Source organism: Cucurbita pepo, chromosome LG12 (genome assembly GCF_002806865.2).
Source record: "Cucurbita pepo subsp. pepo cultivar mu-cu-16 chromosome LG12, ASM280686v2, whole genome shotgun sequence".
Taxonomy (NCBI): domain Eukaryota; kingdom Viridiplantae; phylum Streptophyta; class Magnoliopsida; order Cucurbitales; family Cucurbitaceae; genus Cucurbita; species Cucurbita pepo.
The window spans coordinates 4,950,523-4,971,826 of record NC_036649.1 but is presented as its reverse complement, the minus strand read 5'-3'; the positions used below and the strand labels follow the sequence as shown (position 1 = coordinate 4,971,826).

The 21,304-nt window shown below is 33.5% G+C and overlaps 2 protein-coding genes across 5 annotated transcripts; both read left to right on the top strand.

Moving 5' to 3' along the window:
* Window positions 1–4,953: 4,953 nt before the first annotated feature.
* Window positions 4,954–6,562, top strand: LOC111806454. 3 transcript variants are annotated; one of them, XR_002816813.1, is made up of 4 exons: window positions 4,954–5,467; window positions 5,757–5,971; window positions 6,190–6,254; window positions 6,354–6,562. XR_002816813.1 is itself a non-coding variant. In XM_023691779.1 (2 exons), the coding sequence occupies exons 1-2, from the start codon at window positions 4,996–4,998 to the stop codon at window positions 5,834–5,836; spliced, it is 552 nt and encodes a 183-aa protein (XP_023547547.1). In that variant the 5' UTR covers window positions 4,954–4,995; the 3' UTR covers window positions 5,837–6,497. The 3 variants fall into 3 exon arrangements, 1 of the variants encoding a protein (XP_023547547.1); XR_002816812.1 differs by having other exon boundaries at window positions 5,757–6,254; window positions 6,354–6,497; XM_023691779.1 differs by having other exon boundaries at window positions 5,757–6,497.
* An 8,448-nt stretch (window positions 6,563–15,010) lies between these two features.
* Window positions 15,011–20,075, top strand: LOC111807570 (probable protein phosphatase 2C 33). 2 transcript variants are annotated; one of them, XM_023693348.1, is made up of 7 exons: window positions 15,011–15,384; window positions 15,600–16,179; window positions 16,946–17,281; window positions 17,382–17,499; window positions 18,445–18,668; window positions 19,238–19,438; window positions 19,567–20,075. In XM_023693348.1, exons 2-7 carry the CDS (start codon window positions 15,907–15,909, stop codon window positions 19,591–19,593), a joined length of 1,179 nt encoding a protein of 392 aa, XP_023549116.1. In that variant the 5' UTR covers window positions 15,011–15,384; window positions 15,600–15,906; the 3' UTR covers window positions 19,594–20,075. The 2 variants fall into 2 exon arrangements, with proteins under 2 accessions (XP_023549116.1, XP_023549117.1); XM_023693349.1 differs by lacking the exon at window positions 15,011–15,384 and having other exon boundaries at window positions 15,510–16,179.
* Window positions 20,076–21,304: the final 1,229 nt, after the last annotated feature.

Genomic DNA, 21,304 nt, shown 5'->3' with positions numbered 1-21,304 from the left:
ACGGACGCGTACACTGTTAGACATATGTACACCATAAAATTATGAATGCTCCTTTCCCTCCGTGGCTTTCGGTAGTGTGAGTGTACGCTAGCTTGACAAGCATGCCCAAGATGTATGTATACAAGTCTGCCTGGTGGATCCAAGTGTGTGTAGGTCGTGTGTTGGAAAGTATTACACATCTAACCTTGCCCAGACTGAAAAGTAAAGACCGTGTTGTAAATCACAACATACAATTTATTAAAAATGTAAGGGCAAAAGAGGAAACAAAAGACGTCTTTGCTGTCATACATTAAACCCGCTCCCGACTTTAGGTCTCGAAGTTTTCTAATCTTTAAAACGTCTTTCACCTCTAAAATAGACCTTTTAAAGAGTTTTGTCTCATTTTCTAGACTCTCAAAAATGAATATGAGCTTCTTTGTTTATAGACTTTTAAAGGGATAGTGTGTGATTGGGCTTATTAGATGATCTTTGGGCCCAAAAACATTTGAATTTGGGCCGACATATATCATTTAATGGACCACTTATTTGAACTTGAATCCGACCAAGCTAAATTTACTCGATCATATAGTCACATGAAACACGTGACATTATTTGACTTTTCAATTTTTTAAAAGGTTGTTGGGTTTAGTACCTTATTTAATTTTATTTTAACCAATTAAATTTTAATTTAATGTTTTTGAATTTAGTGGGTAATAAATCTTAATAATTATCCTATTCTAAATAAATAATTTTAATAAAATTGTATAAACTTTTAATTATAAATATTTAGTCTAGGTGGATAAAATTAATTAAATAAGACATACTTACCAATCTTATACCATTATAATAATTTATTAATAAAATAATAACATATCTTAAATTTTAATTTAATCTTCATTTATTAATAAATACTAATGCATTAAATTTTAGGTTCTAAGTTTATTTAGTTATCAATATTAATAATTATTTTTAAACAAATGATTTTAATTAGTACGTCATCAAATTAAATAATTAATTTCAAAAATCAAATAATAATAATAATAATAATAATAAATAGTATAATGATAGAGGAAAATTATATTAAATAAGATATATTTATAAATTTTATATCATTATAATAATACATTAATTATACATTCATATGCCTTAAATTTTAATTTAATTATCCTATGAATTAAAATTTAGATTTTTTAATTTGTTAGTCGTGATATTAATAATTATTTTGAAATAAATGATTTTAATAAAATTATATAAAAATTTTATTGTAAATAATTAAATTAGTATTGTCATTGAATTAAATAATTAATTATAAATGTTATAGTTAAAAAATCAAATACCAGGGTAAAAATCAAATTGAATTAGACTTTAAAGTCCAAATTCAGGCTAGTATTAAGAATAATTAGTAACTTTGGCTTAGGTCGTAAGTGGTCTTACTATTAAATTGGTTGGACGAATTGAATGAAGTATGAATGACACGTACTTTGTGACCCCTTACACGTGACATATTTTATGAATGTATGACATGTATTATGTTATGATATGTTTATGTTACGGATCTTGTTGTGACTTTCATGTCACATGATGCATAACGCCTTTAAATGACGTGTCATGCATACTACGTTAGCATGATTACTTCACGAGTATTGTTATGCTATGTATGTATTCGTACGACTTGCATCATGCTTTTACGCCACGATTTTAAACTATAATGATCTCATGCATCTAGTATATTCACGTACATCGAGATACTTCTACGTTATAATGAATAAACACATGCATTACCATATCTATATATGTCATGATATTATATGGGCTCGTTATGTGTCACATCATTTCCACATAATATTTGTACAAATCTTCTTTTGGTCATAACTTCCTCTTGTGACGTTAGATTTGAACGATTGAAAATACATTTGAATCGTGTCTATAAAACACTAAAATTATCAACAAATTAAAGACGTGTTATCGTGGATAAGAACCCAAATTTTATTATGATTAACATTATTTTCCTTTATGTTTTTAAGTCAAAATTGTATTTAATAACGTTTTTAACCACAAAAACTTTAATATGACACGTCTCGATAGCTGTCAACCCAACTCTCACCCACATAGTTAATTAAGATATTAATTTTGTATCCAAAATTTCAACCCATTATGATGGAAACACAACCCTTCATTAAATGATTNTGTATATATTATATGAACTATCATTAGACTGAGTTTAAAATGTTACACATTTTTTTCATTATTAAATTAAAAAATGTCAATTTATTATATTAGCGAGTAAAAGAAAAAAAGATAATTTTAGAATTAAAATATTTAATAATAATAATAATAATAAAAACAAATTTGATGATTAAGTTACGTTTGGACATCAGATTNAAAAAAAAAGATAATTTTAGAATTATAATATTTAATAATAATAATAATAATAAAACAAATTTGATGATTAAGTTACGTTTGGACATCAGATTTTACTTAGTCAATGCCATAGTCAACTTAAATTACATTTATATTTTTTAATAAAATTCGGTAAGGATTTTTATTCCAACTCTACCCCTGGTTTGATTCGAATATGCCAATACAGCCGCCATAATACGTGTCCAACACGGTTAATTGTCCAGGCTAACGTGGCGTGCTCCAACTGGTCATATTATAGTCAAACCAGTGGACCCCACATACGTGGCGTAAAATGATTAGTGGTGATAGAAATAATATCCTGACTCGGTGTTTGATTGCTTGTTGTTCATTTATTTTTTCTTTTGGAATTATTGTCTGTGTGACAGACAAGCCACGTGGGAAATAATTGTCGTTATCTGTTTAGGCCTGTAGGGGGACTGAGACTAAATTATTTGACACGTGTCTTATTACATGTCATGTATGCTATGTGGACATGCACATAGATACATGAAAGAAGGGATGAATGCACTCCTTAGATTACTTTAAATTTTATTTTTCTTTTGTAAAATTAAAAAAAAAAAAAAAATCTTAATTTTTTTTAAAATATCTCATAAATTTGTGAATTTTTAATTTTATGTAATATATATATATAGGAAGAACGTAACGATTAAATTCATGAATGACATTCAACAAAACAATGGGTAATTTTATGGCAATGTGTTTTGGATGAAATTATTATTGGTCGAGCAAGGAATTTAAGAATATACAATAATTTGCAAATTATTGCAAAAGTTCCCAAATTTGGGGTAAAAGTGTGCAAAATAGGTTTGGCATTTACTGTGTTAAAGAAATTATAACCTATTTTGAACCGAAAATAATCGAATGCAACAACCAAACTTCCTTGTTTGAATACTGAAAAGCCTCAATTATGGGATTGAATGAATGGTGTGATGATTTTATAATTTTAAGTCGAGTTGATATGAACTAGAAGACATCAATCATACAATATGAACCAAGAGTAAAATTGAGCATTTGTGCTTTTGTTTAGTCAATGACTAAGTTTCTTTGCAATTATATGTAGTTTAGGTTGCATGTAGAATCATTCAAGCTCAACAGATCGATCTTGTTTGTAGAGTGATTCGAATCTCAAACAAATGTTCTTGCATTGAGATATTTGATCAATAAAAATAATTAAAGTCAGACATGATCAATTTACTTGTGGAGTGATTTGAATCTCGAACAAGTGTTCTTGCCTTGAGATATTCGATTAATAAAGTAATCTGAATCTTACTCCTTTTGAACTGATTCCATATAATTTGGTATCAAAGCTTTCCCTTGATTTGTAGTATAGAGTTATTATTTTTTACATCTTTCACATTCATAGTCTTCTGATTCAAGTCATCTTACACGGTTTCTTGCCACTTGCAGTTCTTCATTTATCGTGGCAACACAACAATCTGGTCGATTGTCGTCCATTGTTCGTCAAGGTTGAATAATAATCATTCACCATCCATCATTCGTCGCACCAACACAACTATTCATTATTCTATTCATCAATTTGATCTCGATTTCATGAATCCAGTTCGATCCAAAATAGTAATAAAAGGGGAGGGAGCTGAATCGGGTTGAATTGCAATATCTAAACAAGGTTGATCAAGTGGAAGAACCAACAGATCGAAAAATTTAAATTGGTCCAAACAGTACTTCTAACTCAATCAAATCGAGCTCATACATAAATTATAAGTAAAGGAAGCTATCGTGATATATATAAAATAATATAATTTTTTTATTAAACAAAACTAATATTTTATTTTAAAATTATGATCCAAATAAAAATTGTGAGTTTAAATAATTATATAAAACTGAAATGAAAAGAAATTAGGTTGTAATTAAGGCGGAAACACGTGTAACACACCTGCAATCTTTTTTGATATCCTCACATAGCACTGTTCAGAATCCAAAATGACAGCCACAAATTTCTCGGCTCGTGGCTGTCATTCATCACCAACCTGTCATTCTAGCTGTCCATGTCATCATGGTCACGCATACACGCATTTCATGATCCATGCATCCATCATCAAAATCACATGCATCCCATACTGTCCCCACTTAAGTTAAAAAAGGAAAATAATAATAATAATAATAATAATTAATCAAATCATTTTCGAGTAAATTCTAATAATATTATTAAAAATTTAATAATATTTTTTTAAACCAATAAAAAAATATTTTTTGGACTTTTTTTTAAAGTAAGAATATTACTAAAATTTTTAAAATTTGAAGATATTTTTATTAATTATATATATATAATGTTTATTAAAATAATATTTCTAATGTGAATAATGTTTAAGCTCTTTATTAATTTAAATATTTTTATATTATATCATATAGAAAAATTATATAATTCTTATTTCATGAATTTTCCAAGATATTTTTTGGATGACAATTTTATAAAAATGAGAAAATCTAATGTTTATTAAAAAATAATTATGTTTATTATTAAATTATATTATATGAATTTGTTTTTATCTGTTGGTTTAAGGGGTGGGCTCAGCTTTATAATGCATCATCCCCCACGCGTTTACCCAAACAACCAAAATTCAAAGAAAAGAAAGAATGAGTCCGTTTTCATCTCAATTCGAATCTCAGATTTCTCCTGAATCCGCCATTGGAGGGGACCGAGAAGCTCAAATCCTCCATTTCCAATCCGAGTTCAACTCCGCTGACGATCGTGATGAGTCGGTTTCTCCGACAGACTGGAACAACACGAAAATGAAGAAGAAGACGAAGAAGAAGAACCAGATCTTGCTCGAGGGCTTTGTTGAGGATTCGGATGAGGAGAACTTGACGAGGACGAAGAGCTTGACGGACGACGATCTCGAGGAGCTTAAAGGATGTGTGGATCTAGGGTTTGCGTTTTGTTATGATGAAATTCCTGAGCTCTGTAATACTTTGCCAGCGCTCGAGCTCTGTTATTCGATGAGCCAGAAGTTTCTGGATGAGCACCAGAAGGTTCCGGAACATTCTCTGCCCGATTTGGCGGATTCTGTTTCCAGTCCGATTCCTAATTGGAAGATCTCTAGTCCTGGTGAGCCATTCGATTCGATTCTTAATCTCTGTATCGATTGAAAATGAGGAGTGTTTTTGAACTGTTTGTTTAGGTTGAATATGATTAAGATTGTTAACCTTTGATTTTGAAATCGTTAACATTTGATTTTGAAATCGTAAACATTTGATTTTGAAATCGTTAACATTTGATTTTGAAATCGTTTACATTTGATTTTGAAATCGTTTACATTTGATTTTGAAATTGTTAACATTTGATTTTGAAATTGTTAAACATTTGATTAAGATTGTTAACATTTGATTCGATTCAGGTGATCATCCAGAAGACGTTAAGGCGAGGCTCAAATTTTGGGCGCAAGCGGTGGCTTGTACTGTTAGATTATGCAACTGAATAGACTGTTGTGAATGGAGATTTTTCAAGATTGTTAAAGAAGATGATCTTGAGCTTGTGTCTAAGTTTGGTCCGATTTTGATGATGAAGGAAGAAAGAAGAAGAAGAAGAAGATTGTGAAGAAGAATGTCTCAGGTTTGAGATGAGGCAATGATTGAATGAATGAATGAACTTATGAGTCTGATTCAATTCTTTGTAGGTTAAGAAATTAATAAATTGTTACAAGTGGAAGAACATTAAGGAAGTGTTCTTTCTCTCAAGATTTGGTTGCCCGTCGCTGATTATGTTTGCTGCTTTGTTAATTTGGTGACTTTCCAATTCCAATCTTAGTTAGTTTAGTGGGTTTTATGCAGTGGTGAGAGCCCCATCAGAGCTTCACCGACACCCTTTTGCTTCACACCTCTGCATATGCTCTGAGGTAACTTTAACCTAAACTCACAAGAATAGCTTTGTTTTCATATTTTTGTGACTTGTGAGTGCTAACAAATGCCAGATTGGGCTAACTATTTCTGTTCAGTCCACGATTGTGCTAACTATCACTTGGGAGCTGTGGGGGAGAGCTGCCTACTTCGTCTGGGTTTATGATTGTTTTATGTCGTGATGAGAGCTCCATCATAGCAGTGACGCTGCTACATATATGACATGTCTAATATGTGGTGTACAAATATTTTATAGCCATGGACTTAAATGTTCATGATAAGTTCATAAAAAACAATATTATTATAACATTAGAGAAAAATAGATAAAACGAATTAAAAAAAAAATGATGACTAGATGTAACCGAAGAGCTACTAAAACAAAATGAATGCAACTAACGTATGTGATCTAACCTAAGAGCTACTAAAACGAAATGAATGCAACTACCATAGGTTTTCAGCCCCATGACCTTCACTGCGACATCATCATCCGTATAGGGGTACCTTTATCTTTACCTAGCACGAGACGACTTGAGTAATTTAAGAATTTAAGAAATACTCAGTGAGTAAGATAATGCTGGAGTTGGGAAATGCAATCACATGCAATATGGTGGGACCTATTCTCTCATAAAACACATGTCCAGGGCTGGGCTTTTCAGTTCAAGTAAGGTTGGATGTGTAGTATTTCTCTACATACTGCTCAAACATGCGCATATAGACTCACCAGGCAGGCTCATATACATACACTTGGGCATGACTCGTCGGGCTAGTGCAGGGAAAGGATCAACATAATATCATGACAAATATAAATGTGGTTATGCTCGCATTATTGCTAACATAATGGGGGAAGTATCTTGATGCATGAGGTCCAATAACATTAAAGCATGACATATAATCATGACACCAATCATACTTCCATACTCTTTTGAGAATGACATTACTATGAGACATACATATTTGGTACTTGTCATATTGACCATGATTAACTTACAGGGTATTATAATGTCTCATAGGCAAAAAGTGAACGTATTAACATAGCTTACATGGCCGGATATATGGAGGTACATGTATCAAATAGCAGTGATAACATGCCATAGTTTCATGACATAGCATAGTACACGTTGTACAAACATAAAATACGACCCGAACAGGGGCCACATGGCACATGTCGTCCATATAACAGACAAGTCATCCATCCAAACTAATCGTGATGCTACTTATATGGTTCACCTAAGTGGAAGTCACTAAATTTTATGAGTTGATATTTGTTTGATTCTACCCGTCGAGATCTAGTTCTGAACATAACTCCAAATCGGCTTCCTCCACCTTCTTTCTTCTTCTCCATCTCTTTTTCTTTCTTTTTTCTTCTTTTTATTCTCCAAATTGGCTTTGACTAGAGATAAAGAATAAAGAATGAACGATGGAGACCCTTTTCTGATATCCGTTCCCTTCATTTGGTTGGTTGCTTGCTTTTGTGTCAAAATGGTTGAATTTTTAAAGTATAGGGACTAAAAATGATCGAGAATGCATGAACCGAATTGAATCAAAGCTAAAAGGATAGTGCCTAAGATAGTGTATAAACTTTAATTCATTTATAAACATACTTTATGTTAAAAAAAATTGTGTAATTGTTATTTTACAATGTCGTAGTTTATAATATAGATTAAATTATATAAACTATCTTTAACCTTGTAATTTCTTAAAAAATGTAGACATACTTTATGGGCCAAGATGCGTTTGACACGAGTGTTCGTTCCACGTGTTCGACCCAACCCGACTCTAATCCATGCGCACTCCTGCCCCATAATCAACCTACAAACCAACCTGATTGCAATTCTACCCCGCATGCCCACTAGCTTCGGCTCGACTCAGTGTGCTCTGACAGCTCTAATTTGGTTTATTTGGAGCTACAAGACTCATTCCTAATGTTTGGACAATTCTAGAGTTGTTTTTTACGTTTTCAGTAACAAATAAGGTCACGGTGACCTCTATTTGATCCATTTAAGTTACTTTTTGGCTAAAAGTTGAATTAGTTGACATAATTGGATGAGTTGAATTGTATATCATGTCCTAACTTGATGACATGGGTCTACATAGATTGAATTGGACTTCAAATAGCATATTTGCAACGCCCAAGCTTAATAGGTATGGATATTCCGTTGCTTCCTTCCTTAAATTCGAAAAATAATAAGATTTTATTGTAGGCTGGGAAGGACGAAACTCAAGTCATTGAATAATAGAAACATGCTCGGGATAGTTGTGGAAAAAAGTGGTCAAAGTTAACCTAGGGGCAAAATGGTCATTTTGCCCATACTCCTACTCGAGGGGTTTGAAGATGACTAGACATAATGAAAATAAGAAAAAGAGGAAGGAGCTAGGGTTTTGGAAGGGAGAAGAAGGAGAAAGCCAAGAATCTTGGTTTACAGTTGAGTATAACGGAAGTAGCAGTTGAGGATTAATTCTCTCTGAATCGAGTTGCCCAAGAAAAGGAAATTTTGCGTTCTAGGTTGAATTGCAGACCTGGAAAGAGATCTCAAAATTAGCCTCAACCATGCAAGTCAAGTCGTCCCTTAGAGTTCATTCCTATAGCTATAGCTTAAGTGAAATATAAGGAGGATTTTCTAGGTTTGGTGCAGTGGAGTATCAAGTTTTCTCTCTAGTTTGGACGCCCATAACTTACGATATAGTCCACTAAAATTTAAGATACTAATCCCAAACTTTTCGTTGACAATTCATCTTTAAGTTTTGTAAAGGAATCGAGGAGAGAAACAGCCTAGAATGGGCTGGAGAAGGCCGCTTTTTGGTGGCGGACATCGGACGCGTGCGTCTCCTTCCCTTGGGGGAGGAAGAAGATAATGACGTGGCCGGTTCAGCCCAAAATCTTGTCCCTCCTTGATTTATCATGGATTATTTTTTGACCGGTTCTCATAAAATTCTCAATGGTTCCACAAACTAGAATCACTAAGAAGGCTGCCAAAATTTTTTTTTGGAGAAAATCGAGTATCAAAAACTTATGAAACGAGGCCCCGAACACCGAGCAAGAGGTAAGTAGCCATCTTAAACTTTTCTTAAGAAATACTTGTAGGAATCGCTTATATTTCACTAACTCTAATTCAAGTATGAATTAATGGTACATGAAAGAAAAACTTTAAGAACTTTGAGTTAAGGGCTTAAACGAAATATTCTGCTCGAAAATTAAGTTACGTTAAATTGACCCCTAAACGAACTCCGTTTCGTATGAAATTTTAATACTGGACATATTATGGTTTGTTAAAGTCATGTGTGAAATTTGGTAGCCATTGACCATAATACCCTTCGCCCATAATAACCCTGGTTTACGACTTTTAAGACACCTACATAATGTGGAACTTTGTACACAACCTTGAAATGAGATTATCAAGGTACTAGTAAGTTTTCATGTCTATGGGATCTCGTTAGGTTGCCTTGCACTAAGATTTACCAGTAGGATGACACGATCATGATTGCACCACTCGTGTTCCTGAGAGAAGAATTAAGGGCTACTTTAGGTGAAGTTTCCAGTGACATGCAACCAGGAGAGCTCTAAGTGCCAAGCCCCTCAAAATCCAGTAAGACTTAACATTATAGTTTAATGTCGCGATCGAGAATATACAAGTAGGATACTTACTGAGTTTGTACTCATTTCATGTTTATTATTTTTTTTCCAGGTAACTAGGAGCTGGTCATGGACAAGAGCGTACTTAGGAACGAGGGCCATAGACTAGCTTTTATGTTTAAACTTGGTTTATTTTGAGTGGTTCTTTTCGAGTCCGTTTCTTTTTGAGGCTCGAGCATATGCCTACATTGTACGCGAAGTTTGAATTTCTCACGGCTACCTTGTTTGTTGGGTTAGAACAATTGTTGTACAATCATTGTCCGGCTGCCACAAGAGTGAGATTGTGACAAGTTGGCTCCTAGAATCGTAGTATACAAACATGTCCGCTGCAAAATAATTGGGCAAGTCCCAAGTTGACCGATTGGTAGAGATCGAAGACCATGTACTCTGCATGAGTGAAGTTCCTAATGTAATGGGGCTTGTGGAGTTGTGCATGAATGGGATTGCCGCTAAAGCGGACATAATCAATGAGATGGCAGGTCGCCTTGAGGCAATGTTTGTCCGTGAATTAATGATTAGGGTCGAGGCCCTAGAAGACAAGGCCACAACTGCTGGAGGATATGAATGTGGGGATAACTCGATGTGCTTTGTTGCCTGAATGAAAGAACGCATCGAAGGCTTAAAATATGCCCAATAAGCGATCATTCAGATGGTCTCGAAATGTCTGAGGATTTGAGAACAACCCTTGGAGTGGTTAGGGCTAAAACGACGGATCTAAGCGCAAGCTTAAACCTCACCATGAGAGCGACCGAGAAGCAAACACCAGCTNATAACAACCCTTGGAGTGGTTAGGGCTAAAACGACGGATCTAAGCGCAAGATTAAACCTCACCATGAGAGCGACCGAGAAGCAAACACCAGCTAGGGGTGTCTCCAATTCAACAAGATAAAGGTCCCAAAGCCCAAGCTCTTTTGTGGGGTTCGAGATGCCAAGACCCTAGAGAACTTTATCTTTGACTTCGAAAAGTACTTTCGAGCCACAAACATCGTGACAGAAGAAACGAAGGTCACATTAACAACAATGCATCTAGCTGATGATGCAATATTGTAATGAAGATCCAAGTACATGAACACTCAATGGTCGATATACGGTGGACACTTGGAAGAGCTTAAAACAAAAATTCCGAACTTAAAACAAGAATTCCGCTCTCAACGGAAAAAAAAGCTATTGAAATGAAATGTGATTGCTAAAGACGTTATTTCTTTCCTTGGAGTGGAGCTTGTGGTGTATTGGTTGGCAAAATAGTGGGATGCAATTTAGCGAAAGTACGAACATTGCCATGTGAATATTAGGTTATGTCCTAAAATTCTAGTTCGCCTGCAATCAATGGCCTTGGTCTCACTTTCGAGTTCGGGCCGGTTGGGTGTGCAATACTTCTCTATACGCGGTCTATGTACGCACACACGGACCCTAGAGCTTGTATACGTATCCCTTGGACCTCGTCTTCAACTAATGTACACTCACACTATTGGAAATGAGCGCACATAATATCATGGTGTACATTAATTCTAGTGTGTGCGTCTGTACTCATCATAATGGAGAGAAGTATTGGCACACAATGTATGAGGTCCCCATAGTTGTTCTCATCATAATGGAGAAGTATTCTGATGCACATACACACAATGGCTCTTTCATTAAAACATAATATATCATACGTCATAACATAACCATGTTAGGAGTCACGACTCTCCACAATGGTATGATATTATCCACAATGGAAACACATTGAAGAGACCTGAAAGTCAACCTCAGCCTACAATACAGAGTTGTAACGAGTTGGTTGACAGAGACATCAACCAATTGAGTGGGGGAGGATGTCACGATCATGCTTGTCCAAAGCATGTTGCTTATGGCCGCATGATAGATGTCCTAGTCTTGCTTGTTTGGGTCGATTGATAGGGACGTCAACCAATTGAGTCCTAGTCTTGCTTGTTTGGGTCGGTTGATAGGGATGTCAACCAATTGAGTGGGAGAAGATATCACAGTCATGCATGTCCAAGGCGTGTTGTCAATGGCCGCATGACAAATGTCCAGGTTTTGTTTGTCTAGGACATGTTGTCCATGGTTGCATGCCCGTTCCAAACCCCTCTTATAGGCTTTCATCCTAGATAGGTCTTTACCATTTCATATTGGGTCAGTACGAGGGTATATGACCGTTCACCAAAATCATGTGTACACCCGTGTAAGGGCTAAAATGCCCCAAAATGTACTATAGGGAAATATGATTAGTTGTCAACTTCTCCCTACCCGATAGCTATATGCAGTAAGCCGTTGTTGTTGCCTTTTGCTTACATTCTCATATCACACCAATTTCAATTTCTCAAACCTTGCTTTCAAAACTCTCTTTCGAAATCTCTCTGCCCCCACTTTCTAAAACTTTCTTCTTGAATCGGGGCCTTTGGGCTTCCCCAAAAGACCTCATACCTCGTACCAATGGAAATGTATTCCAACCCATGACCATGACCAACGTGGGACTCCCTCCCAACAATCCTCAACAAACATAACATAACATAACACACGTCAATCCGTCACAAAATAAATTATGGGACCAAACATTGTTTAAATATTTTTTTAATATTAATATTTATTTATTTTAATATATTTAGAAAAGAATAAATAGAAATAGAAAAAGAAGACGGCGTCGGTTTGCCGAATCTTTCCCATTACCTTATCTTCTCCGACTCATCTTTACCCAATCATTGTCTCTTTATTAAAAGGCAAACCACGCTTTCACCTTTTCAATAATTAAAAAAAAAAAAAAAAAACTTATTTTTAATGACCCGATCATAATTAATTCACTTTCAACGCTCCACAATTTTTCGACGTTAATATAGTTCAACAATTAAGCCATCGATTCCTTATCTCCAGAAAGTTCGGTATTCCACTCCCACATTTATTAAAATAAATAAAAAACGTTTGAGACTAATCCACAATATTCTTTTATTTTACATATTTCAAGTCATATATATCATATTTGACCATGTATTACAGTCAAATATCTTATATGATATTTAGCTTTGTATTACGGTTTAATATAAGTAACATATTTGATCATTTATTTGATTATTTAAATGATTATAAATATAAATTTTTTCTTCCGTAAAATGGTTTTAGTAAATATTGTCGTAAGAATTATACATCAATTTACGTATTTACGTAATTATAAGACAGTAAATATTTGATTAGTTTTATTTTTACAAATTATTTAATATTTAAAAAATAGTATTTAATTTTTAGGATAAAGTTTTTGTTTTATGAGTGTGGAGTGGACTGATATTTGGATAGGTTCATTTGAAAAGTAGAGGAATTCTAAATCATCATCATCTGCTCTTCTCCCACACAAAACAAATAAATTTATCCTCATCTCATTAAATAATACATATTAATTAATTACTGTTTTATTAAATAATATCACTAATTAAAAAAAAATTAATTAAGAGCTAAATCGATAAAAATATCTTAAACTTTTAAAAATTGTGAATAAATGTCTCTTATCTTACACTGTTCCCTGTGAAGATGCGGACTACCTGTACCTGGACAGAAAGACCCTATGAAGTTTCACTGTTCCTTAGGATTGGCTTGGGGCCTTTCCTGCGCAGCTTAGGTGGAGGGCGAAGAAGGTCCCCTTCCAGGGGGCCTGAGCCATAAGTAAGATACTACTATGGAAGAGCTAGAATTCTAACCTTGTATCACGACCTACGAGCTTCTAACCTTGTGTCACGACCTACGAGCCAAGGGACAGTCTCATGTAGACAGTTTCTGTGAGGAGTAGGTCTCTCAAAAGGTAACCTTTTAATAATGTTTATTTAAAAAAATTTATTAATGCCTTCCAAAATTTTAAAAAGTTCGAAAATACATTTTCCATGATATCATATTTAAAAAATAATTCATGTATTAACGATAAAGATATTTTTGAAGTTTTTAAAATAGTTTGAAGGTGGTATGAAGTTTTTAAATCGAAAATTATGTTTAGATTGCGAGTTACATTTTTTTTGATCGGTCAACCCATCCAATTTGAAAATAGGGTTACAATCTAATCTAACCAAACCCCGCCATATCTCTAGAGTATATAGTACACATCCAAGTTACCCGTTAGGATAGTGTAGGAGGAAAATAGACTGTTATGATAGGTCTCGTCATTGCATTCGCATGTTCTTGCATTTAACCTCCAATATTGGGGTCACTTACTAAGTATTTCTTTAAATACTAAAGTCACGTGCTACTTCTATTTCAGGTTAAGGAAAGACATTCTTGTACGACTGACGACGACATTGCAACTCAAGACCATGACACATGCATAAGATAGTCGTATTTATTTTCTTAGACTTAAACTAGAATGAGATGTTTTTAATTGAAACGTTTATTTATTTTATTTAGTCTTTTATTGTGTCATCTTTAAAGGTGTTTTCGTAACACGTAAGTCCATGACTGTGTTTTAAGATGAAGGTGACATTGTATTAAAGTTTAGATGAAGTATTTCCGCATTCAATGTTCAAGATATGTATACAATAAAACCTTAAATTAAGCAAAAAATTTCAAGTCGTTACACTACCTTGGTTAGTAAAATTTGTAAATATTTAATATTTCAACCCTATGAAATTTTAGTTAGATTTTTTTTAAAAATAAAAATAACTAAAAAAACGACCCGACCATTCAACCTAACATTTAAGTAGCTAAATTTTAATTTTCAAATAAATATTTAATAAATATTCTCAACCTCTTTTATAAAATTTTCTTTCCTTCCAAACCTCTATTTTTCGGTTGTCATATTTTATTTTATTTTATTTTATTTTATTTTATCTTCTTTCCTTTCATTACTCATAAATAAATAAATAATAAAATAATACTTTCCTTATTTATTTTCTGATTTCGAAATTTATACCCCTTTTCTCTCTATTTCCTTTTAATATTTCTCAAATAAATATTTAAATTATTAACTAAATTCTCAAAAATAAAAATAAAAAATCAATTTATTTTAAAATTTTAATGACTTAGGGTCTTAAAAACATTGATAAAAAAAAAAATTAATATTAAAAGAAAAAGAAATTTATTAATTTTTAAATGGTAAAATTTATTATATTTTAGTTTCTAAATTCCATTTTTCTCTCATAGGAATTGGGTTTTATTTAAAGAAATTAATTAATTTTGAAATTTCGTTTTAGGAATTGGGATTTTTGGCATCCATGATATGTTGATGAGCGTGATGATTTTTCATAATCGGTTTCTAAAATTATTCAGAAACGAGTTTCTAAGATTATTTAAATCGGAGTATCATTAATAATTTGGATAAGGAAATCGAGAGAGAGAGGATATAGCCGAAGAAAGAATATAAAGAAACAATTGTATTTAGGAATTTGACTTCGGGATTGGAACGATTTACAGGAATTTGGTTATGCAACTCGATGATGTTCTTCAGGACGAAGAACAATTCGTCAAATCGCAACTTTGTTTTCTTCTCACATCTCCAACACTCTCACTAAATCTTTATGTCCATTCAGGTAAAGTGTTGTTTGAAGATCTTAGAACTGTTTGTTCGCTTTTTTTTTTTTTTTTTTTTTTTTTTTTTTTTTTTTTTTTTTTTTTTTTTTTTTTTTTTTTTTTTTTTTTTTTTTTTTTNTCAATCGTGTTTTGATCTTTTCTGGCGTTTTTGTTTTTGTGACTTTCCGACGAAATTTAAGTCTAATCCGTGTGTTTTTCTTGTTTTCTTATGTAGCTTTGAAGCATTGAATCGATTTGTTTTGTTTTCGTGCGTGATGAATCGTTCTTTAATCGCTACATCGTCAGGTTTCATGTGGCAAATTTGATTATTCGTTCTGCCGTTCTTTTTTCTTTTTTTGACAAATGTGCTGCTGATTTTGTTCGAAAGTGTATGTAGAGGATTTCTATCGGTTTTCCAATAGAAATTTATTGCAACCAATCATCGAATTGAAAGTTTCACGACGGCGTCGTCTGTGGAATTGCGTGGTTCTGACTGTTTGGTAGGTCTGGAGTGTTTTCTTAAAGTTGTTAGGGCCCTCGGTATGGGATCGTGCCTCTCTGGGGACCGCAATAATCACGCGATCCCTTATTCTGAGATCGCTTCCACTTCTCGTGGTGATGGCGTTGTTACCAGAAGCAACTCCAATAGGAAGATTACGAAAAAGTGTTCTTCTCCCTCTATTGACTCTCCAAGGGAGATGTCGCTTCATCGAGTTCCTGGCCGGATGTTTTTGAATGGATCAACTGATCATGCCTCGCTCTTTACCAGGCAAGGCAAGAAAGGCATCAATCAGGACGCTATGATTGTTTGGGAGGTTTGATTCTCTCCCTCAAACTTTGCTCGTAATATGGTGTCATCGCCTGTGAATTTTAATGGTTTAGTATACATTTTCTGTTGCATGTTAAAATATCCATCAAGGTTTGTTGTGCCTTCTTGACTCTCGTTCTTGTAATTGGACCTTGAGGTATGGAAATTCCTCGGTCGTGGTTAATATCAGTTGAGTATTCATGTTTCATTTGCTTTCAGTTCTTCGTCGTGTCTGGCGTTTGGTTTTAGGTGGACTGTGATCTCATTTTAGCTTAGGATCATATTTAAAGCTGTGGACTAGATAAATAATTTGTTGAGCATCTGCTTTTGAACAATGAATAGGATGAAAAGTTAGGTTTGATATTCAGGTTATCATCTTCTTACGTTCTTCATGAATATGATTAAATTTTTTTAGCAATTTTTGTAAGGGAGTTGATGTTACATTTTTTCCTTTTAATATAAAATTGTGTAACTGTATGTCTTTATTGTATACAGCTATACAACTTTATATCAAAAGGGGAAAAAAATAACACCAACTCCTTGACAAAAAAGGCAAATACAGCATTACCAAAATCCACTTTTCTAGTAAAATTGTTGATATGTAATTTCGTGTAAAAGTGAATTGTTGCCTCTGTAATGTTTCTATTGTCCATTGCTCTTAGGTTTCCCATGCCTACTCGTTTCAATGAATTTTAAAGTAAATTTTACTCTGTAATGTTTTATTTTTCTTCATATTTCATTGTTACATCTGAATAATAGCTTCCCTTTTTCAGAATTTTGGTTCAAAAGCAGATACAATATTTTGCGGAGTCTTTGATGGACATGGTCCTTTCGGCCATATGGTTGCAAAGAAAGTCAGAGACTCTCTTCCTCTAAAACTGAGTGCACAATGGGAATTGGGATGTCAAGTCTCTCCACCAGTGCTGGTTAACAAGGATTCTGGAACCTCTCATTGCGATCCTGGTCGTCTGGGCAGTTCCAATGACATTCATGTCATGTTGAAAGAGTCTTTTCTGAAGGCTTTTAAGGTGATGGACAAGGAGCTTAAACTACATCCATATATCGATTGCTATACCAGTGGTACAACATCAGTTGCTTTGATCAAACAGGTGTAAATTTACATCCATATATCGATTGATTTGATCAAAAGTGCAGAGACTATATATGGTTTGTGATCTTTTCTCTTTTTACTCTTCTTGTGATAAACAGGGTCGGGATCTTATCATCGGAAATGTCGGGGACTCGAGGGCTGTTTTAGGTACCAGAGATCAATCGAACTCCCTCATTGCAGTTCAGTTGACTGAGGACCTCAAGCCAAATCTTCCAAGTATGCCTTTACTCTCTTCACTCTCCCAGTAGCTATCGATGTTTTTTTCCGTGTGTTGTCTTACATTTGTGTGTACATATGGTGCTGTATTCCTAAATATAATTAGCCTTTGTTTGTACTTTTCGCTATGAAGAAGTTTTTCTCCAGAAATTTTTTCCAAAGCTCCTTTTTTTGTTACTTGTTAGGATCTTTCAGAAAATCCCTTCATTTTTCGAGTGAACATGTGCCCTAAAATTGGGTGATGAATATATGATACTCATCAGATTATATGGAATAAAATATTCAACCACCCATGTCTCTGGGTGTTCAGTGATTAAACAAATAGGTAATCAGGAGTGTTATAGATAAGGTCCTAGATACTTCGTTTGATTTGATGCTAATAATTGATATCAACTTGAAAATTTCCTTTTCATCAAAATCTGTAGACACAATATGCGAAGAAAGAGGCTGTAGCCCACCCAACCCAGAATGGCACATGGGCACTAACATTATTGTAGAGAACTGTTGATTGCGTCCATTAGAATTCTCTATTGATCTTGAAATTCTGATTCCTCCTCTGAATAAGGAAACAGTGGTTAGGTTGATTATATGATGGTTAAGATAACGTATAAAATAGAAATAAAGGGTAAATGCCCTGTTTTATCATATGGAATTTCGTTAAGCATCTGAAGATAAAGATGGAAAGCCTCCAGCAGCAAGAAAACCTTTTAGATTTTCTTAACGCTGCCTATATCCTTTGTTCTCTTCTTTTCCTATTTCCCATTGTCATGTCTTGAGTTTTCGTGTTCGCAGAAAAAGGACCAACATAACGCAGGTTTATGATTTACTAATTTACTCAGAGTCCTATAGATTTTTTTTTTTTTTTTTTTTTTTTTTTTTTTTTTTTTTTTTTTTTTTTTTTTTTTTTNTTGTGTGTATAAAACATTTTGTTTCTTCTTTTGATAGGAGAAGCTGAAAGGATCAGACTTTGCAAAGGAAGAATCTTTGCTCTTCAAAATGAACCTGAGACTTTTCGGGTTTGGCTTCCCGACAGTGATTCTCCTGGCCTTGCTATGGCCAGAGCCTTCGGAGATTTCTGTTTGAAAGACTTTGGCTTGATAGCCGTCCCTGATGTTTCTTGTCATCATCTTAATGAGAAAGATGAGTTTGTTGTACTGGCTACCGATGGGGTAAGATGTCTAACCATTAACCTTGTCTCAATATTTTGATCTTCTGCAATTTTCATTGATTATTGGCATAAGAATCATCTTTTATGAAAAAATATACTTTCTTTTTCCTCATCCTCGTCCTCATTTTAATTAGAAAAACGATTTCATCTAGAGGAATTAATGAACAAGAAGAAGCTATTAGGGAAACATGGGTCGCACCATGCCAACCAGAAAGAAGGGAAAAACGATCCGAAATTTTTAGTATTCAAACAAGAGGAAAATCGCTTAACATGTTACAGCAAGAAACCCAAATGAGGCACTGAAGTGAATATCAATTTACTTTTTTTAGCTCTAATTTACATTAAAAATAGAAACCTCAAACGTAACAACAGCATGGACTGTTGCAATCTTTCTTATTGACCTGTGAAGCATTCTTGTTCTCCTTGTTACCATTAGGGATTAGTTGGAATCAGAAACCCATATCTCGAGCCAAAAGGAAAGCAAGAAGGCCATATTATCTGTCTGGATCTATTTGTGAACCTAACTTTTATTTAAAATCTAAGATGTTCCTTCTTTATACCCTTCCGCAGGTTTGGGATGTACTTTCAAACGAAGAGGTTGTGGCAATTGTTGCATCTTCTCCAAGATCCTCTGCAGCTCGTATCGTTGTGGACACGGCTTCTCGAGCATGGAGATCGAAGTACCCTACTGCCAAGGTGGATGATTGTGCCGTAGTCTGCTTGTACCTGGACTCTAGCGAGAGTGCTACAGTGACAACTCAGGAGCAGCAGGTAGAAGCGTTCACTAATTCAAACGTCCAAATTAATATGATGTCTAAGGAATGGAAGTTATAGATATTCCTGTTCCCTTTATTTTCATCTAAGTATTCACAGTTTCTTATAATTGGCTTATGCATCAGGAGCTCACCAGAGACATGGAAACTTAGTAGTTCTCTCAGCTTGCTCGTCGTCGTTCTATCCCCCGAAACCTTTGATTGCCGCGCTTCATCAGGCGAGTTTTGGAAATAAAGGAAAATCTTTATTTTCATTATTATGGCCATATTTCCTCTTCATTCTTTAAACCATTGATTGATATATATATATATATATGTTACACATGTATATTTCTTTGATATGTTTATAAAGTGTTGGGGGAACAGTACTGCTGGTGGTCACCTGGGTTCATTATAGTTTTTCCTTTTTCTTCTCTCCTTTTTATAGAATAGAGCTTTAGAAGGGCTTGATTGATTGATTGATTGATTTTTTCTTTTAAAATTTATTTCTCTCAGGAATATTATTATATAGATAAGAGCTTTTTGTTGCTCTGTTGTTTGGTGGATTTGGATCTTTTTTACATTTATTCCAAGTCTTTAGAGACTAACTTTGGCGAGATGGAATGTTAATCAGCAATTTGCAGTTTGGACTTTCAGACTTCTTTGATTTATTTATGTGAAGATGTGATCGAAATGTGTACCTTTCAAAGTTGGAGGTTCGAATCTTCACCTTCCACTTATACTAAAAAACTCAAATAGGTACTTGAAAATATGGCAAAGATTAAAATGCACGTAATTAGATATCAGCAATTAGTTACGTGAATTGTGGTATTTAGAAAATGGTATACGGTTACTTTTTAAGTTATCTTTGATAATTTTTTTTCAAACATTTCAATAGATTTTTAAATTTGATATTCCTCGGGTTGAATATTATTGAACTATTATAAAAATGTCATAAAAATTATATCATAAAAATGTCACTTGCAGAAGTTTTTTATTATCATCATATTTTAAAACTTATTTTAATAATAATATAGTTTTGATTCTTCCATACGAACTAAGAAATTTGAAAAAATATTTGACATATAAACATCAAAAAAGAACTTTCATTAAATTTTGGAAGAAGAAATTTTGATTTGATTTTGAGTTGATTTTAAATTGAATCACGTTTATATACTTATGGTTATTCTTATTATATCTTTTTGTGAGTAAGCATGCAACTTCTATTTTTAAAGTTTATTGAAGAAAAAAAGGAAATTTTCAATGGCTACCTAAAAAAGTAAATGAGAGAAGAAAATAAATTTATTTAACTTTTAAATTTGTATAAAAAATAACTTTTAATTTTAATTTTATGTTTATTTAAATATAACGACTCTATGTTTTCTAATAAAGTAGAGATGCTACTATATGCATGACACGTTTAATGTGTGTGAAAATCTATTTAGAACAATAATATGTAAACGTTGTCATGAACTCCAACTTTTGCAAAATATATTTAAAATAAATGTAAACGTGATGTTAACAATATTTGCAAAAATTGAAATAATAAGAATTTCAAAAGCATGAAAATGCCTTGATATGACCTAATGGCTACAACATTAAATGTAAGTAAAACTACCCTAATTTCATTCCCATGACCTCCATATCGATGTCATGACCTAAGTGCTTGAATATTTAAAGAAATACTTAGTAAGTAGTTCCTTTGTTGAGGTCGCGAAATACAATCACATGCAATCATGATGGGATCTATCTTTTCATAAAAACATCTTGACTTTGAACTCTACTTTTCAATCCAAGCGGAATTAGGTGTGTAGTACTTTTCTATACGGCCCACGCACGCGCACATATACCCACCAATTAGGCTCACATTCGATTAGCGAATCTC

Coding starts and splice junctions, on each gene's coding strand:
- LOC111806454 (XM_023691779.1), top strand. CDS start 4,996: ATGAGTCCGTTTTCATCTCAATTCGAATCTCAGATTTCTCCTGAATCC. Junction 5,468..5,756: donor TTGGAAGATCTCTAGTCCTG/GTGAGCCATTCG, acceptor GATTCGATTCAG/GTGATCATCCAGAAGACGTT.
- LOC111807570 (XM_023693348.1), top strand. CDS start 15,907: ATGGGATCGTGCCTCTCTGGGGACCGCAATAATCACGCGATCCCTTAT. Junction 17,500..18,444: donor CCTCAAGCCAAATCTTCCAA/GTATGCCTTTAC, acceptor TTCTTTTGATAG/GAGAAGCTGAAAGGATCAGA. Junction 19,439..19,566: donor TGACAACTCAGGAGCAGCAG/GTAGAAGCGTTC, acceptor CTTATGCATCAG/GAGCTCACCAGAGACATGGA.